The 20,755-nt window shown below is 37.7% G+C and overlaps 1 protein-coding gene across 2 annotated transcripts in view; it reads left to right on the top strand.

Moving 5' to 3' along the window:
* Positions 1–20,755, top strand: part of rps6kc1 (ribosomal protein S6 kinase polypeptide 1) — a 151,571-nt gene that overhangs the window by 30,549 nt on the left and 100,267 nt on the right. For both annotated transcript variants that reach the window (XR_007933597.1, XM_028820164.2), the window contains exon 7: positions 13,073–13,441. Coding sequence is in view for 1 of the 2 variants with exons in the window: in XM_028820164.2 (XP_028675997.1) it covers positions 13,073–13,441 (369 nt within the window). In the remaining variant the exon portion in view is untranslated. The remainder of the gene's footprint in view (positions 1–13,072; positions 13,442–20,755) is intronic.

Below are 20,755 nucleotides of genomic sequence, written 5' to 3'. Positions count from 1 at the left end.
GGTTCATCAAGGTTGGCCAGTTGCCCTAAATTTAGGGGATTATTGGCACTGAAATGTTTATGGGCTGATGCCCTTCTGCATAGGGGATACTTTGAACTTTTCAGATGACAGATGTTGAATTATTGGCCTTTAGTCATAGTTTGATCAAGCAAAACTGAAGTGCAGTGTATTCTAGGAGAGTTGTAAAGAAAAGTGGGATTTCAGAATGTTTTGCGTAGTCCAGTTATTTATGAGCTTCAAGTTCCAGTGAACTAATCTTATTAGCCTTGAGCTGAGTGTGGGATGAGTTCACTGTTTAAGAGGTGTTGTAACATTTTCTACACATTCTTTAAATGATTTTTGAGAAACTGTTAAATATCAGCATTCCCTACTAGCAGAGAAGAGAACGTTTTCCTAAGTAAGTCAGGGTGTCTTATTTTATGTGCTAATTAGCCAAGAAGAGAAGGGGAATGGCTACCTTTCAAAAAGCTAACACTTACAGACAGCCTTGTATTTTCCTCAGTAAGAAATCTTTTTACGATGTGGCATACTAGGGTAACAAAAAAAAAAGACCAGGTAGTCTAGAGTGCAGGTATACATGGATACTGAGTAGAAGATGAGACCAGAGGTTAGTATGGATAACCGCACATGGCATGTAGGCCAGCCAACAAATTAATAGTAAATATGTATTCAAGATTTTAAATATATCTGGCAATAATAGATGAAATACACCTGATACTCATCCAGAATTAACTCAAAACATAGGTGTTTTTTCTTGAACCAAATATAATGTCCATTTGTCTTTTTAATGGTATCCTGGGCCTGTCTGATTTTTCACAAATTTGTTGAAGACTGGGGTAAGTGAAGAGAGTGCAGAGAAGGAGGTGTTTTAGTTTGTGTGTGGCTGCCTCGTCTAGCATCGCAGAACACATATCCACCACACGAGGCAAGACGAACTGTTTTGCAATTCTGCGTGCTTTCTTTTATCTGACAGTTCAGTTCAGTGTGCAATAAGACAATGTCAGAGTGCCTGACGGCTTTATCTGCAAAACACTACAAGGTTTTTTGTGAAGCCTCAAGATTTATTTATTTTTTTCTCTCCATTAAAAAAAAAAAAAGTCGAAAGGTTTATTTCTGTAAAAGTGAGTGTTTTGTTTCCAAATGTCTTTATACCTGAAGGCTTCATGGCAAAAAAAAATACCTCAGAAAATCCGGGCTATGTGTTCTTTTAACAGTCTTGTTACGTTCGGGTCAATGGGCCAAATCTTGTAAGGCTGATACGGAATTGGAAGAGTTCAGAGTAGGTGATGCTACAGCACATTTGAGGAAGTTGTCCATTGCTGTTGGTTTTCTCAGTGAAGCTTGCAGCGTGTAACAGGTTGTCGTCTGCTCGTAAGTGGGCTTATGTCAGTCGTTTGAATTCCCCAGGATGCAGGAACAAAATGTCCCCTTAACTGAAATCTACAATTAGTAGACCCCTAAAACATTAAAGCAATGGCCAGTTTTCATTTATTTATTTATTTTTTTTTAAACCTAAGCTAATGACCCATCTAGGGTGTCTAGTGACCCACAGGTTGACAAAACACTGCCCAGCACCAAAGGCAGCGGGGTGCAGCTCATATTCTGGCAGCCCTGACCTGACGAGCAGCCTTTTACATTTCTAATGATTTTTTTTCCCCTCTTTGTACAGAATGTTGACAACAGGTCGCCTTTTAAAGTATTTTTCGAATGTTGAAACAGCACAGTTTTACTAAAGTGACTGTATTTTTTTTTTTTTACCAAAGGTAAATTGAATGCTCAGTTATTCCACATTTTTACTGCAGAATGTAATTCACCTGAATAATAGGTTAAAATATTTAATTTGCTCTCTATGCTAAGCAATTTGAGTCTCAAGTAACATTTTAATCCTTTAAGAATATGCTAAGTAAAGTTTTTATTATATTGCCAAATTATGGTAATAAAAAAATGAAATGTGTACACTGTATCATTAAAGTAACTTTGTTAAATTTAGTTTCTTTGATTTCATTATTTAATGAACATCCACGACTGCATCATTTTTAAGTGTCATTTCAAGGTGCTAATTTCAACCTTTTAATGTCAAGATGTGTCATAAAGCAAATTATTTTTTCCTTTTCTTACAGTACAATTGTTATTGATAAATAGGTTCATGCCTCCCACAGTCTCTGATACGCGCTTTCCAGACACATTATCTTTTATATTACTAAAAGCTGCATTTGTGCACCTTTTTACTTGATCATTAGCCTTGCTGCAATCAAGGTTATCTACTCTTCTTTTTTCATAAACTATTCCATTACTGAAGATATTTGAATATCTTCTGCTTGTGAAATTAAAAAGTAGACATTATTATTAGTTGCTGCTTCTTGTGAAAGGTGCTTTACAAAATAAAACAAATCTGATTGGTTGCATCAAGGAAGGTGGGTTTGAGGTGAAATTTTTGTGAAGGGGGTTTCTTGGAAATTGACAACCTCAAATTTATCAATGTCTCTGTAATCTTCAGGAATTGGATTTCAGATTTGGTTAGAGTATATTTTTTATTTATGTTACATTTCAAGAAGAGCAGTATTTTATTAATTATAACATATTTCAAGTTAAAAAGGAGTTGTGTTGACCATAAAAAATATGGAAAAAAGTGCCTAATATTGAAAGTAGGCTCTCATCAAAGAGCAGGCCAAAGATTTTCAAATCTACCATGAAAAGGAATGCCCCTTTGGGGTTAGTCTTCTATCCAGTCAGTCTGGGTCTTTGCTAGATTACAAAAAGTAACTCTCTTGTATTAACAGTATGAACTCCATTTTAATAACTAAAAAGGTGCAATGGCAAGTGAAGCAAAGCGACCCCTTTTATTGGCTAACTGAGTAGATTAGAATATGGACACTTTTAAAGCAGCGCCGAGCCCTTCTTCAGGCAACTTGAAAGCATGCATATTGTAATCTACTCCATTAGTCAGGGGTCTCTTTGCTTCACTTAGCCATTTTTGGATGCAAGGCGAACATGGTACATCACTCGAATACCTAAATATGGGGTAAGGCAATTCTTGAAAAAGAATCAAAAAGAATTGTCACAGTGCGATGGCTGATACACAACCAGTTCTGATGAACCAGCCTGAACAGAAAAATAAAAAGTGAGCCCCTGAATCTTTCTTTCAGTCCTTCTGCAACCCCAAACTTACTTATGGCTGAATTTGAAATGGAAAACATGCCTTGCGAAAGTATTCAGCCCCCTAGACCAGTTCTCACATTTTATTGGAAAAAAGATGTCCCTACCTTTTTTTTTTTTTTTTTTTTTTTTTTTTGTGATATGATTATTTTAAACACTCACCAATGCTCTTTTTTGGGGGGACACCATTTTATGTTATACTAGCTATGCCATTTGTCAAAGACAGGTTATAGAATAAAGTTAAAAATATTTGCTCTTTGTTTTCTCAACATGTACTGTCGGTGTCCGTCATGCGTGTTTGTTCGGTATCCTTGTGTGTTTCAACTTGCCTTGGCCAGCACTTTCTCTTTCAATTGCATTCCAGTAAAGCCTAAGTCTCACACTGTCATTTCAAGTTGCCTTGGTCATTCCTGTTTCTTTATATTTCACATCTTTGAAGGCAACTCGGGTTGCATCTCATTAGTATTAATTCATTTTAACTGTTTTTATATATAAAGATGAAAAAAAATCACAATCATGAAATGAACTTTGCACTTCTTCTCGGTGTATGCGTCAGTCTCTCTTGCCTGCAGTTTCTGGTCTTAATCACATTTGTCTGAGCTACCAAAGTAACTGAGTAACAAAGTAGTGAAACTTGCCAATATGACCAGTGTCAGACTCACCAATCAGATTGCTTAGAGGGACCAGATACACAGACTGTAGAAATTGGGTAAACTTTTTCACAAGATTGAATTACCAAGGAGGTAAGTGCTGCTTTCACATGATGCCAGTTGGTGTTTGGAAAAAAAAAAAGTGGTGTTTTACCTAATGTATTGAATAAACACATTGTTATGTACACTAAATTGTTATTTACATTTACATCATCTAGCAGACGCTCTTATCCAGAGCGACTTACAACAGTGTTTGTTAGTTTTTTTCGCATACCCCTTGGGGTCAGAGCGCAGGGTCAGCCATTGTACAGTGCCCCCTGGAGCAATTACATGTTAAGGGCCTTGCTCAAGGGCCCAGCAGAGTAGGATCTCTTTTGGCAGTGACAGGGATTCGAACCGGCAACCTTCGGGATACCAGCGCAGATCCTTAGCCTCAGAGCCACCACTCCGCCAGTTATCTATCCACATTCTCTAAATTGATTGAAGTAGGGGATATCGGGGGTAAAATCTTTTACATAGGCTGGCCAGCACGTACTGCCATGCTATTTCTTAAAGGATAAGTTTGGTATTTTTGAAGTCGAAGTTATTTCTTCGCAAATATGGTACTAATGCATTTGTCATGTGATATTGTACATACATTTCCAGTCCTAGTGTTTTATAATTTGAGAACGGGACGTTTGGAAAACAAAAGCCTAACAACATACTGAATATGTAAATTTTGACAGTTGTCATTCATTCATATCTTGAGATTACATCCACATTGTAAAACAACTTATACGTGTCATTTTTCAAACAAAAACACACCAATATGAAGAGATTAAGCCATTTTAAAAGAAAGACCAGCTGTGTGCTCCTCCTCAGCTCTTCTTGTCCTTACAGACAACCTTTCACCCCTGGTGTGTGGTTATCTCGGGGGGGTTGGGTGACAACAAATCGCTGTCAACAGTTTGTTCCCCGTTCTTCATGTCTGATCAATTTACTTCCATCCTTAATGTGAGCACTTCTCCCAGGATGGCCAGCGACTTGTGAAACAGGAGGTCCACCTCCATCATGTGAGGTGTGGTGTGGCTCAGATTGAGTACTGACAGCCTTGAGATGCGTCTTCTACAGATTTCTGCTATCCACAATTGGTCACCTGGGTCATCTTCAGCGCTGCACAGTACTGAGGTGGATAAGTAGGTTAGCAGGTGGATGAATGCGTATTCAGTTGTTGGCCTACTTAATTGACACATAAGGATACTTGCATGATTGTTAGTAGTAATTTTTAAAGGGAAATGTGAGGAAAATAAATGTGTGTACTCCCAGAAGACTACTCTTTCTACTTTGATTGAATTTGTATGATAGTGATTATAAATAATTAATGTTTCATAAGCTTTAGCCAGAGTGCCACTTGATTCTGCAGCTGAAGTAGGGCCCACTGCTCTCCGGATGAGCTTTCTGCTTTAAGACACAAAATACATTTGGAAAGAAACTACACAAGATGCTGAATAATCTTAATACTTCAAATTATTCAGCTAAAGAGAACAATGAAGGCAAAACAGGCCCTCCCAGTGTACATACTGTACAGTCATATGAAGAAGTAAGCACACCCTATGAAATGTGTTTTTTTTAAACATAGATGGACATATCAAGATTTGATCTTCAACTGAAAGTACGTATAGGTAAAGGTGATATCCTATAACAAACATCATATCACATTTACTCTTCTGTGTGTGTGTGTGTGTGTGTGTGTGTGTGTGTGTGTGTGTGTGTGTGTGTGTGTGTGTGTGTGTGTGTGTGTGTGTGTGTGTGTGTTACCACCATGCCAATATCAAAGGGCTCTCTGAGGCCTTCAGAAAGAAGTTACAGATGCCTGCAAGTCCGAGAAGGGATTTTTAAAGACCTCCAAGCAATTGGAAATCATCCATTCCACTTACCAGAAGATCGTCTACCAGGTTTGGCTGTCCCAGCAAAGTCAGCCTAAGAGCAGAGCGCAACAGGCTAAAAAGTCTCTATAAACCCTAAGAGTGTCATCACAAGACCTCCAGGGACCACTTGCCGTGATGTCAAATTGCATGATGAGTCTACCATTAGAAAGAAGCAGCACAAATTAGATCTACTTGGAGGGTTTTGCAGGAGGAAAGCTTTGCTGTCCATAAAAAAACATGAACACCTAGACAATAACCGGAACTTGTGGAATAATATGCCCTGGACAGACCAGTCAAAGATAGTGTTTTGGCTCCAGTACCAGAAGACATGTTTGGTGAAAATGACAGTATTTGACTGGAAGAACATAAGGACTGCTGTAAAACAAGGTGGTTGAAATGGTGTGGTTTGTGGCTGCTTTCCTGCATCAGGAAATGGGGCAACTCTTCATCATAGAATCCTGTGACTTCTTTATTGTACCAGAAGGTGCTAGAAGATGATGTGAAACCATCTGTCAGAAGATTGAAGCTTAACAGAATGGGACTGTGACAGTAACCCTAAACATGCTAGTAAATCCATGAAGGAGTAGCAGAAAAGAAAGGAAAGAAGCAGATGATTCTGGAATGGCTATGTCAAATCGCGAATTGGATTGACACGGGATGCAGTGGTGGGATTTGAAACACATGGTGTACATTGCACAAGACAATCCTCAAACATTACACAGCTGTTGGAAAACTGCATGGAGGAGAGGGAAAAAGACAGTTCTAGGAAACACCAACATGAGGAGCAAAACCAGCCATGAAAGCCAAGGATGGACGTACTCTGAAAATAATCAAGTGTATGGGCATTGAAGGGTTTTTTTCTTTTTTAGAGCATTGTGGTATTACAGTCCAAATGTGTCGTATTTACATCCAGCTAAGACATTTTAATTAAAGATTTATTGCTGTTCTTATTTTAAAATAGTTTTGTTTCATTATTGCCATTTGAAAAAGCACAAACAATACATAAACTGTGAAAAGTTCATTTTTTACATTGTAATGAAGTGCTGCGTCTTTAAAGAGAATATGATAGGATGGCTGTCTATCTCCTCTAACAGAAGAGATGAAGTTCTACAGATTTTGAGGTAATAGCTGTAGTGCACTTGATGACTCTGTGTTGCAGGCAAAGTTGTTGTTGCTAACGTGTCTTCGTCTTCTTCCTCCCCCTTCTCCTCTAACAATAAGAAAAATTTAAGAAACTTCAATTTATACATTTACATTTTTCCTATGTATTGATGTTATTTCCAATAATATATTTTAAATTCTGTTTTTGAGTTTCACAAACCACGCCTGTTACTCCCACATATCTAATTAAATACAACATGTAATACCTCACTACCAGTACACCACAGTATGCTCCTCCTACTCTGCACATAAATTCTGATAAATATCAGTTTGTAGTCTTTTAAAAACTGGTAATAGTAGCAAATGATAGGACAGGTCAAAGGTTGTGGAGAAAAGACATATGAGAATAAGACAGGGAGGAGGAAGCAAGGAAGGAGACAGAGAAAAAAAGTTTCTAGTTTAAGTAATTGGTCAATTCCATCACGAAGCTAACTGGCTTGATAACCTATTGGGTGAAGCGTCTTTTTCCAAGGACTATGATGAATGAGCCAACTTGGCAAACTGAGCATGCAAGTATTGTCTCTTAGGGTCTGGACTTGAATGAATGTTGAAGTTCACAAGACCGTTGGACTTTAGCACAACGTCGGATCATCTCATTTCCACCGCTGACAGTGGAGTGGAGTTTCCAGTGTGCTCCATGGGGGTGATGGAGCTGCTTGTTTCAGCGGTACCACTTGCAAGCGTCAGCCAGGCCTGCAACCTTTTATTTGTGGTACCATTTTCATTTTGGTTTTCTTTTTGCCTGCACTATTGAAAAAGTGGGATTTTTTTTATTTGTGTTTTCAAACAAGTACATTTTTTTTCCATGTAATATATGTAAATAACTTTTTATTTGTTTTTCCATACCTGAAGAACTTTAATTTTTCCAAGTTACATCTGAGTGTGTCATTGACATACTGTATATCATTGTGAATAATAGCTCATAATTTAAACTAATCTATTGAGTAGTTGTGTGTTTTTGGTATTACCTGGGTACAGATAAGGGGTAAATAGAGCATTAGTGTTTTACTAAGGTGTCAATAAATGTGTTGAGATTGTAAATTCGTTGTAAGTCAAGTCTAAAAAACAAAAAAGAGAAAGTAGAGTTAAAATAAAGTGCTGAGAATTGGTTGGACTAAGCACGTCCAAAGAAACTCTGGTAAGCCCCCACAGTAAATACCAAGGTGGCACTAGCCTTTACATATTAAATTACTTCACGTCCACTACGTCCCAGTTCATGCCTCTTACTTGGCACATTTGTGTTTCTCTTTGGTAACTTTGGGTGATGTAGAGCAAGGAACAATCTATCATGTTATCTCTCCAGTAGTGAAGGATATGCCTGCTATAAGAGTCGTGGAGTAGTAGACAGGGTATCATTTCTGTCTCTGATGCACCTTTTTGCATTGTCATCATAACTGGCAAAGTGGGCATAGTACTACCAGAGAAACCACAACACACGGCTCACAACTCAAAGAAAAAAGTACAGAAAATACATCAGCCCCACCCCGAGTATATCAATTAAACACTAAATGACAGCAGAATTAACAAATGGAAACACTCCTACACAGCAGTTGTACGCCTTCTTTTTTTGTGTCAATGGCATGAATTGCACTGGTTGTGAAACACTGTAGATTTTGCAAAATTGTTTGTAAAGATAAACTCTTACATTTTTGCTGCAAACTCAATTTCACATGAACTGCTGGATCATCACGTGTTAAATTCTTAATAATGATTAATCCAATTCAGAGGTGCATGAGGAAGGGAGTTGTTTTGGGGATGGGACCTAAACTGGTGGCACTGGGCACAAGGCTGGACCAACTCTAGATAAGGCACCAGTCCATCGTAGGGCTCCTACATCCACACTCACTCTCAACCAGTCTAACCAGTACATCTCTCTGGTTATAGGAGAAAAACAGGAGTGTCATCATATGGACTCTTTCACTTATGCAAACTGATGCAAGTTGAATTACAAATTTAGTTTAAAATTAGATTAATAGATTAAAGTAATAACAGCAGTTGTTGCATTTTTTTATATAACCAAATTCAGTTGTTAGGGCTGTAAAAAAAGAAAAAGGTTGCCCAACACAGTGGGGTACACGGAGCAGGATTAATTATTCAGTGTGTTTCAGAAGCAAATTTGCAGCTTTGGTCTTAGTCTTTGTGTACAAAATGTAGCAATAAACAACTTGAATCTTAATATGGAGAATTAGAAAAAAATCTCTCTGCTTTTATGACAGTTTGGAGAAAAAAAAAAAGGTAAAGCTTAAATCTAGAATTGTAGGAAAATACATTTTAGCTGCTTTATTTTTTAGCTAGAAGCATTCACTTGTTTGCTGTGCTGTGAACCAAGAATAGCTGTACTCTCCACAACACGTACGATATAGAACACTCCATTAAGTGTTTTAAATCTGTGTGCAGCAGAGTACTTCAGTGTTTATTTAGTTTAATATTCTGTAGCACTCTTCAGAACAGTGTTACTGTGTAGGACTGCCGAGATATCTAAGATACAAATTAGCAAAGTACCGACCTATCAGCCAGAAGGCTTGGGGGGCGGGGAGCTGAGCAATTAATTATTGTTTCTTTAGTTTTGTCTGGCAGTTTATAGCTTTTTACCATGGGGAATATATTGTTAGGGATTTTGAACCATTTTTACTTAATTTTTTCAAAGTTTCTTCACGTTGTCCATCTTTTGTTTTTGTAATGTGCTGAAATGCATCACATGACCACAGTTGGCACTGTGTTGATGTCAGCAGAGGTCTGCTATAAATTCAGTTTTTAAATACACATGTATGGACATGTGATGAGGAGAGACAATGACAATTTGGACAAAAGAGTGATGGGAATGGAAGTCTTGGGGAAGAGAAAGTGAGAGAGCAAAGCAGAGGTGGATGGGTAAAGTAAAAGAAGATCAGAAGAAAAAAGACTTGACTGGCGAGGAGGTGCAGGACTGAGCTGTATGGAGAAGGTTGATCAAGCACATTGACCCCACATGCAAGCAGGAAAAGGTGAAGAAGAACGCATTGCATCTGACTGTGGTTATATGTATGGGTGTCCTAGCACAGAATCGATTTTACTGGTGCTGTATGTTAATTGTATTATACAGCTTCTGCAATGTTTGTAACGTGTGAAAATGCAGAATTGTGAACAAGCCCTTGGGGTTCTCATCTCGTTCCTCCAATATAAGGTGGCAGAGGCATCCAAGCATCAGATCGGTTTCTTTAATGATGAAGATTAATCTCAGTTGAGCAAATAGAACAGTGTCGCTTTCGAATACGACTTTGGTAAAACAGTTTTGTGTGTGTGTGTGTCTTGGTGAGCTTTAGTGAAGACACATGCAAGTGAGAATTTCATCGTGCTTTTTAAACATGGTAGTAATTGTGACTTGGTTTTGTGTTTTAGCCTTGACGTTCCTTCTGATGACCTCTTTTGGCTTATTGCGTCAAAATTCATTCAAACAATTGTGTCGTCCAGAGATCACACTCTGCTTTTCTTCACACATTTTTGTAATTAACTTAGACTGATTTTACTGAAATTATTGAAGACAAACCTGCAAGTAGGTGGGGCCGTGAATCACAAGGCTGGTCTGCATTTTCATGCTGGTTTTCGTTCTGCTTTTTCAGGTGTTCCGATGATTTAATCCATTATTTACTCATTCGTGGGTCTGACGGTGAAGCAGCCTTTCACTAGTCAGTGTTGCTTGTCTGATGTCAGCTCCTCTGGCTTTTAATTGTCATTATTGGGATACAATGAAGGGAGCAAACTTCACAGAAAAATGGAGAAAATAATTGAAAAACAACAACAGAGTTAAGCATTTAAAGCAATGCAAAAATAGAAATATTTCTAATTGTCTTGTAAATGTAAAAAAACAAAACTGCTCTGCTTTTCTGAATGTAGAATGAGAACAGAGAAGAAAAGACCAGCTGACTAATCAGATCAGTTATTATCACAAATTGTAAATCTGATTGAAACCAAAACCTGAAGCCACAGTGGGGTCCCCAGGCCCACTGCAGTAGAGCAGTAGGTCGTGGAAGGAGGAAGTACAACTGCACTTCGTTAGAGACGTGCGAGGATTTGTTCAGTTCTCGATCACCACGTGTCCTCACCGATCGTCTAACAGTCCACGTGCTTAAACCTGCCCATTTTAGATGACAATACAGACATATTTCAGGGTTATTTCTTAATAGAATGTTAATGTTTTACATGATTGTCTTTTTTTTTTTTTTTGGCTTCTTGCAGTATTAGAGGGGGCCCAAGATGGTTCTGTTTTCCAAAATTGTTTTGGTTCTTTATTCTGTCCTTTTTATTTTTCCAAGTGCTTGTTTAAATAGAAAGTGGTAGTGTTGCACTTATTATTTTAGCAGTAAATGTTAATTAAACATGCTCTGCTTCGCAGTATTTGTAGATCCTTGTGTATCAGAATAGTCAATTTATGTCCGCTCTTTGCAGAAAAGACACTTTCAGGTTTCTCATAATGACACAGATGTTACATATTTAAACACTGAAACTGCGATGCCGAGATTCACCTGGAAAAAAATATGTCCTTCCAAAAATCAATTATCTTTGTTCTTCAAGGCCATATGTGCACTGATAATAAAATAATTGAAATGATTTGCTGGGCTTCATAATGTTTGTTACATAATAATTCATATTTAATGAGCACATAATGAGGATGTACAGTATGTCTGTGAAAAATATAAATCTATTGAATATAGTGACTCCTCTCATGTATGCAGTAAACAGTAAATTAATAATGATTCATGGGCATTTTACTATTTAATTGAATTAATGTGGATCACTTCTAAAATGTTCTCAATGCTACTGCACAGCTTAGGACGTGACATTAAGTGTCTGAAATCCATTGAATCCATGGGAGTGTGCAGCCTAGCGCAGTAGCAACAGCCCTGGCTTTATTGATAGGTGATTTTGTTTGTTTGTTTGTCATAAAGAGAAACTCCAATGCATACCTTCATCTTAAACCAATAGAAAGCTGAGACATTATGAAAGGGATTGCCCCTTAGGGCATCTTGGTTTCAGGCACTGAAACTAACCCTAATTTTGCTTAATCTCTCCATTGTTTTTTCTTAATCAAAAGGGTGACTGTTTCACAGTTTAAGAGAGAAGTGGTCATCCTGTGTCTTTCTGTTGATTAACACGGGTTATGCTCTGCCAATGTGGATGGCATTGTGAGACATACTCAGACCAGAACTTGTCCTGGAAGCTTTCAGATGAGGGCAGGAACAAACCTTAGACGGGACACCAGTCCATCACAACGAGACATTGAGTTTACACTTGCTGGCTGCCGTAACAGGCATGTCTTTGGACTGATTGAGGAGCATGTGGAAGCTCGGCCTTGACGTCTGCTAGCAAACTTTTAAAGGTCATATATTTGACTTAGGGTATAATTGTAATATCTGAATATGATCCATTACGGAGACATTTGGCTTAAGTACTACTAGTAATTCATTTGTACTGCTTGTATTTCTCAATATGTGGAATGTTCCTTCTCTAGACTCCATGTTGCCAGTATCATTGAATTTTTTTTATTATTATTAAATTGTGGCCTCTGCAGTTTCACACTTTTTTATATTTACTATCAGGTGTGTCAATTATTGAATTGCATGTTTGCTGTTCATTTAAAATATGAAAAGTCCTTGAGCTAATACTTCTATACAATATTTGTAATTTTGCCTATTAAAATCTTATCTATAGCGAAGTGCTACAGTATTTAGATGTTTCTTGTAAGCAGTGATGTGTAATTCTGTTTAGTAGTTTTTAGCTTTTCTGGATCCTACAACACCATTTTTTTTATTTGTGTAGCACTTTTTCATACCAAGAATATAAGGATAAGTACGTAGGTAAAAAGTACTTTCTGAGAAATGAGAGAAAAAAAAACACAAAATAAGTTAAAGGAATCAAATGGCATACCATAAAATAGTAAATAAGAATAAATAACTGTGTTTACAAGTAATAGAACAAGTTGAGTTCTTATTTTTAGATTTATTTTCATGTCATTGATGAGAAGTCCAAAACTTTGGTTGGATGACCACAGGGGACAGGAAAAAACCAAACAAAACCCTCCAGGAATGAGAAGTTGGAGAAGCTGGATGCCTTCACTTATGTGATTTTTTTGATATATGTGGCTTACTGTGCTTTAAAGTATCATTTTAAAGCCTTTTCCAAGAATATTTCATTTGCAGTCTGCTGTATTTTTGTCTCTAGGCTTCTCAAGTGACAGTGACCTCATATCTTTGCTTGTGGACACAGACTCTCTTGCCGAGCTTGATGATGGAATGGCATCGGCCAGGGACTCACCAGTCAAGCAGCTTGTGTGTCTCAGTCCATCATCAGAGTCCATCAATAAAGACCTCCTATGCAATGAACCAGAGATGAGAAGAGATGGAGCCGAGGGTGGCAGTAGGGCATCTATTTTCCCTGGCATTCCCAAGCCCAAAACACAGAAGAAAGACTACCTCGAGAAAGCCGGAGAACAGATCAAACTAGCTCTGCAGAAAGAAGCTGAGCAGGACTTTGAGGGTGCCTTCTCTTTCTACCGGAGTGGAGTAGACCTGCTTCTGCAAGGAGTTCAAGGTAAGGAAATGATTATGTGAGAAGACTGGCATTAAATCTGATTCTGTTTCAGTGCATTTTTGAGTGACACTTTTATTGCGGTAATGATGTAAATTACAGAGGCTGCTGTTCCTCATACCAGTTGACGTCTGAAAGGTTAAAAATGAAAAGCATGGTACGGTTTGTTTTCTAGTTTGAATGTTATTTGTAGTCTTTTTAACAAATATTCACTTCAGTTCAGTGTATATTGGTTCAGTCCAACAAAGACTTACAAAATAAGACATTTAGGTACAACTAATATAAAATAGTAACAGATATGTTTTTATATCTGCAAAATAATAAAAAAACAGACGTGCTCACCACATGATTTTTTCAATATGTAAAGCTGGTATTTTTAGAAAAATATTACAGACAACAGATTATTTTATTATTATTATTATTATGTGGAATTAAATGGAGAAATCCTCGTCTTAAAAATACGTATATTCAAACTCCCCAAATTGCATCTCTTTCATTCATCAGTCAGGTGGCCAGTCTTCAGTTCCAACGATTGAATATGTTTGGATGAGCTTCACTTTCATGCACTACTCTCACTTTCTAGAAAGATATATTTACCAAGGTTTTAGCAAAAATACCTGTGTTGTGAGCACTGTGAGCAAATACGACAGGGTGGATGGACTGGCATCCTGATCAGGATGGTGGTGGTTCTTTGCCTGGATGTGAGGCCGTTTTGGAAGGGCATAGATGGGTATGGGTTCAGGCTGGGTTGGTTACTGGTACCTTTTCTGGCTGGGAGGCCATAATGGATGAACAGGGGGAGATTGCGTATCCTGAACTATTTCTTTCCCAGCACAATAGATGGCAGCATCCCTCAGGTGGATCTCACCAGTACACACCCTCAGGGCAACATGGCAGTTGTGGTTCCAGTGTGGCTGGGTTTATTGGGCACCAGCAAGAGGTGCTACAGAAAGGAGAGGAGGTTTCATCTGACTCAGAAATGAATCCTGGATCTAATCTGGTGACACCGGAAGTACTCTTGAGTCAGGTCCAGAGGATGGCCAGACGCACTTGTAAAGGATACCCAGAAGGGTTTCTGGATCCAGGCTTAAAAAGCCCCTGCATTCAGTATATGGTGGGTTTGGAGTTGGGAGGAAGCCACTGCTAAAGACTTGATAGGTAAAAAGGCCCGAGGTAAACTAATCAAGTGACAAATGGGAAAGCTGGGAAGGCCAGAAGGCTTAGGTTTTTGTTATTTTTAACCCCTATGTGTTTATTGGGTGTTTGCTTTTATTGTTCATATTGTTCACCTAATAAAACCTTTTTTTTTTTTTTTTTGGTTACTTTAATTTTTCCTGTCATCATTTGGGTTTGAGGATGACCCATTACCTCCCCTTAGACACCATACTGTTTATCCTGAAAGGGAAGATGCGAGTCAGTCATCAGCTTAGGAGAGGGAAGCCAAATCCTATGGGAAATGAATCTCTGGGGTCTGCATTTGTCAGTAGTTGGAGAATACAAGTATAAATATAGAAATGTTGTTCTTCAGGCCGAGTGTACACTCCATGAGATTGGTCTTTACAGTAATAACATTGCGAGTCTGTGTGAATAGTGCTATTGATAATGATGCATGAGAAATGTGTCAATATCAATGGAAACTAAGGGTGATTTGCTTTAGCTATTTTTTGTGTACAAAACGATTAAAGCCAAGGCCATACTGATGATATGACTACCTTTTGGTTTGTGAGTGTAATGTTATATAAACTAACTCGTGTGAACAGCTACAACTGTAATCCTAAAAACACTTGGAAATTTTCTTAAAGAGAAGACAGCGAGAGCTCAATTGTGTGGAAATTTCTGATAATGCAGTTGTAATGTCAGGTATTTCAGATAGGCACCTGTCCTTTTCTTGAAATGTTTTATTATAATATCCAAAGCCATTCTCAAGTGTCAAGACTGAAAAGTTAGAATTGGTGTTTTGCTGCATGCTATAGCAGTTCTGATTAAAACTAAATGATGATTGTGAGGCAAAGGCAGGGCCGGCCTTCGGCCACTGCAACCTATGCGGCCGCAGTGGGCCCCGCACTTTCATAGGCCCCGCGCTAATTCTAGGTGTAAATTATTAAATTAAACCATTATAACTTATAATCATGTATAGGTCAGCGCGTTTATTCTGTTTTTATGTTTTTACAGTGTTTTTTATCTATTACGTCGTTGTTTCAAGTGATTACGACAAGTAAATAAAATTGAAAAAAAATTGTAGCTGCTCGGGTGCTTTATCTCTAAACTCGTCATTTAGGGGAACTTGGGGTAAGATGAAACAGACACCGTTCTTAACCTTATGATGGCTCAGCTCAGTGAAACCAATCAGATAGGAGGAGCTATTTATGGAGATGATGTTATCGATTTTTTGGATGAATAGTTTGAAATTTACCGGCAGTGGTTTAAATTTTCTCTTTTCTGCCAGACGAAGATTTTTTCACCGGTGAGTAAAGCTTGTTCCTCAGAAACAAGCGTTGTATAAAATTCGAAGATCCTGTACATTGATAACACACCCTATGTTAACAGTCAGCCATAGAATCATCGGCACGTCAGCTTGTATCTTTATACAATTTGTTTTATGAATAGTCTCTCATTTCAAATGTTTAAGATAGTTTTACAAAATAAAATAATGTGATTCGTCTACCCAAACGATTGTTTCATCTTACCCGTAGTAGGGGTAAGATAAAAAAAAATTTTTTTCACAAACACTTGCTCAAAACGTACCGATTCATCCCTAAGCGACAAGCGCATGCATATGCAGATCATTAACAATAATTTGACTGACAATTACTGGTAAAAAGCAAAAAATGTGGATTTGACAAGGCATTTTAAAAAGTGGTTCATCTTACCTCAAGTTCCCCTAAATTGGTAGACTTAAGGTATTTTTTTAAATTTTATTTACTCGTAATCAAATGCAAACGTGACATAATCAAATGCAAATTGTCATTCAAACGTTAAATCACGTAATCAAATGCAATAACGACGTAATAAATCAGTAAATACTTTATTTTGTTCATTTTTCATTTTTTTAACTGTGGCATCTGGTGAAAGAAGCTTCTCGCGCCTCAAACTAATCAAGAATTACTTGAGGTCAACAATTCACGAAGATAGATTGAACAATTTGGCAATTATTGCTATTGAGCGTGATCTATGTAGGAAACAAAATTTTGATGATATACTGTATGGCTTCGCTACACGCAAGGCTCGTAAAGTTAATTTGATCGTGATTTTGTACTTAGTAAAGAATGAATAAAATGCAAAGACGAATTTATTTTCTAATACAAAATCTTAATTTTCACTTATTATCCTTATCCCTACCCCGACTGGGCCCCGCGCAATCCGTTTCGCATAGGGCCCCGCAATTGTTAGGGCCGGCCCTGGGCAAAGGCACAAAAAATGCTTTCATTTCTTGGTGTTTTCTTGCATCCTTAATGCTTTAGGGTATTCTCTTTTTGCGCCCCCTGCCCTAATACTTACAAAGGATTCTGTGCACCGATTACATTATTATTGCCCTTGCTAAGCAGTTTGGAAAGCCACTTAAGGAGAAGATAGCAACAGCATAATTACTTGGAGACTTAACTTCCAGTGCCATCTTTAAGGATTATGACTGGGACGTTGCAGTTGGTATTGGTGTCAATAGAAAATTAGAACCTTAGGAAATTTTTGATAAGAATCCTACTGACCCTGCACTCCGATCCCCAAAGGTCATGTGAAGAGAGAATTTCCCCTCGGGGATTAATAAAGTATATTGAAAATAAAAAAATTTAAAAAACAGGCCATTCATTCCAATAATCCTGTCGCCAATCCTGTCCACCTAATTTCTCAGAAATACTAAAATAACAAATTGAGATCTGAAAGTCCCTGAAGTCCTCCTCTCAACTACACTACTTGGCAATGTTTCCATGCAACTGTGGTTCTCTGTGTGAAGACAACTTTCTAATGATTGAATGAGATTTATTCTTAACAGGTCTCCAACTGTGTCCCCAGGTTTAGATTAGATACACTTTATTTGTCCCCAAGGGGAAATTTAAAAGTTTACAGGAGCTCAAGACCAAAAATATATATATACATAAATATTATTATAATAGACCAACATCATCCTTCAAACACACTTTTTAGAAGTTTTGATTTGCTTAATGAAGAGCAGCTGCTGCTCTCAATAACAGGCTTGTAGATGGCAGTAAGATGGTGGGACCTGCCTGAAGTGACACAGGTTTACATTTAAAAGGTAACATTTGTTCTTGTTGAACTCCTTTTAAAGTAACGACCAGAGTCCATTTCACTATTTCGTTTCCTAATATTAAAAAGTTCAGTCATGTCACCTCTTTATCTGTTTCTTTTAGTTGTCCTTTTCTGGAGTGCTGCTCTGTCTCTCTCTCTATTCCAGGTGAGGCCACACTAATGCATTATAAAGCTTGACCATAACCTCTTTAGACTTGTACTCTACACATCGGGGCACTATATAACCCAGCATTCTCTTGGCCTTCTCAGTGGCTTCTGAACAGTGTCTAGAAGTTGATTGTGACAAGTCCACTATGACTCCCAGGTCCTTCTTGTAAGCCATACTTTTCAGACCTTCTATGTGTTTAAATCTTAACATTTCTACTTCCTGTGTGTAATATTTTACCGTCAACTAATCTTCCAAAGCCTGCCTGTGATGATTTGGCTGATTCTAGGATAGCTAGAATCTGTAAACTTTACCAGGTTATCAATTATATTCCTGATCATCTACCTGTATATATAACTGACTGAACTTAAAAATGAGAGGAACTGATAAATACGAGAGACATTGACATAGAATGTTGCCTTTGATTTCTGGGTATGTTTGTTTGGTGTAGGTTTAACATTTTGTACTGGCACCCTTTACTGTCCTAGTATTTATGGAGGATATGCTGCATGCACTGCGTTACTTTATCCAGCTCTTGTTAATTTTATTTGAAAGTCATCCTTAATGTTGCATCAAAACACAGAATAAGTAATAAACTTTCTGATTAAACACATATCTCAGATAACTTCTAGAGCTGAAGCATTAAAATAAGCAAAACAGTTTCACATTCTTATAGTGTGCAAGCTAAAGTTTTATCATCTCTGGTCCATTATGAGGCATTGGGTTCCGTATCAATTGTAACAACAAAATGCGCGAATTCCACCGGTCATGTTAGTGAAGCCAGTGATGTAGACCGTAAAGAGTTTGACATCTGTCAGGAAAATCTCTTCTTTAATATTTGCCCCTCACCCTGTTGGTTTTTCATCAAATGATTTGGAAGTGTAGACTTAGATAGACAGCTCTGTTATTAACCTAAATATTTACCTGCTCATTTGTTTCTCTGCTGTGGGGATCATGGGTGACTCAAATGGGTTGTAAATATCATTAAATTGAAGAACAACTCCTAACTGTCATTTGCATTCAAATAAAAATTCTTAATTTGGGTACTGAACCAAAATATCACAGCATCGCAGTAGTGTTTGGAACTGTTTGTGTTTCTAGAATATTTAGCAGAAGCCGACTTTATTTTCTAGGACAAGCACTGCTAATTATTATCCTTTTGCTTTTAAATAATCTGTTTACTGTCAGAAGATGAATGTAGAAGAAGATGTGGCAGAAGAGTTATAATTGAATTTTTGATAGTTGCTACACTCAAGTACATTTTAATTTTATTTCCTGACCATTTGATAACCAAATACATGTTAACCATTAGTAAGCTACGAAATAGCATTTGATGACATGTTAACAGGCAGTACAGTGGCACAATGGCTAGTGCTACTGTCTCGCAGATCGACGTCCTCCATTCAAATCCCACACTTGGTCATTGTCCTCGTGAAGTCTGCACATTCTCATGTGACTGCATGGCTTTTCCTTGGGGTACCCTGGTTTTCATTCCAAATGCCACTTGTAACTGACAATTCCAAAATTCACTTGTGCAGGTTTAATTCCTTCTTTGTTACTAGTGCTGCCAGAATAGTCTGAATTGGATTAAGCAGAATTGAGAATGTTATGTACGTACATGTCAGATTCACATTGTGAAATTTCATGTCGTCAATTTTTTTAGCTATACCTGTCTAGTACCAAGGAGGGGCCCCTTTCTAACTTCCAGGGCTGCCTAAATTCTTCTTTTCTTCTTCATCATAGTTTTAACAAAATGCTGAAAACATTTCTTGGAGGTTTCTTTAGCTTTATTTAGTTCATTTTTCATTCATTCCACCTCATCATAAGCCACCATGTTAATCTGAAACCTGAAGTGTAAAGTGGTGCACGCGGGCAAAATGAACATCAATTATAAAAGCAAGATGGGAGATGTCTTAAAAGGAAGTAACCTGTAAAAACGATTAGGAGATTATGTTGTATTCTCATTTTCATCATCTAAGCACAGTGGAGAATAAAATTTTAGGCTAAATTGTAAAAACTGTTGAATACAAATTTAGGGATGTTATGCTCAGTCTATATAATGCAATTATGAGGCCACATCTGGAGTATTGTGTGCAGTTCTGGTCACCATTCTACAAGAAAGACATAGTAGCACTTGAAGCTGTGCAGAGGAAAACAACCAAGTGCATCTCAGACCTTGAGGATATGTCCTGCAGGGACAGACTTGGAGAATCAACCTGGTTTAATTTTGAGCAGAGTCGACTGCACAGGGATTTAATTTTGAGTCTTGAAGATCCTTAAAGGCATTGTTAAAGTAGATCCAGCATAATTCTTTCAGCTTAAGGGCGACTCACAATCACGTGTGCAAGAACAACAGTGGACAAAAAAGGGGAAGTGTGTTTACGATTGAAGCCAGGAAGTGCTACTTTATGCAAAGAGTTGTGGAAATCTGGAATAAACTACAGAGCTATGGCCTTTACCACCTTTTAAAATGATCTGTATGGTATATTGTGAAATGTTAACTATTAGCCAAACAGAAAAGTTTGATGGACTATATGATATCTACTTGCTTATTGAATTTCTTATGTTCTTATGACTGTGTAGGCCATTGGATTGAATTCAAATACCATGGTACTGAAACCAGTTTGAGATGAGGCATTTTTGCGACAAGGCAAGTATCTGTTTGGAAAAGGGTAGGTTGTGGCCATGCCATAAAGGTATACACATGAGTGGTTTAGTATGTGGTGACTTTCAAATGATACCAAATGGCTATTGAGAGGCCTATTTTTTGCCAAGAAACCTCTCTCAACATCTTCACCCTACCACCAGCAGCCTTTGACTCAAAGCTGGTTGGGTCAGTGAATTCATGCTGTTGACATCAAATTCTGTCTCGCATCAACCTGATTTGCACATTTTTGAAACCTTAGTGC

Source organism: Erpetoichthys calabaricus, chromosome 15, assembly GCF_900747795.2.
Source record: "Erpetoichthys calabaricus chromosome 15, fErpCal1.3, whole genome shotgun sequence".
NCBI classification, from domain to species: domain Eukaryota; kingdom Metazoa; phylum Chordata; class Cladistia; order Polypteriformes; family Polypteridae; genus Erpetoichthys; species Erpetoichthys calabaricus.
Note: the sequence above shows the minus strand (reverse complement) of the source record. Positions and strands in the feature narration are given on the sequence as shown.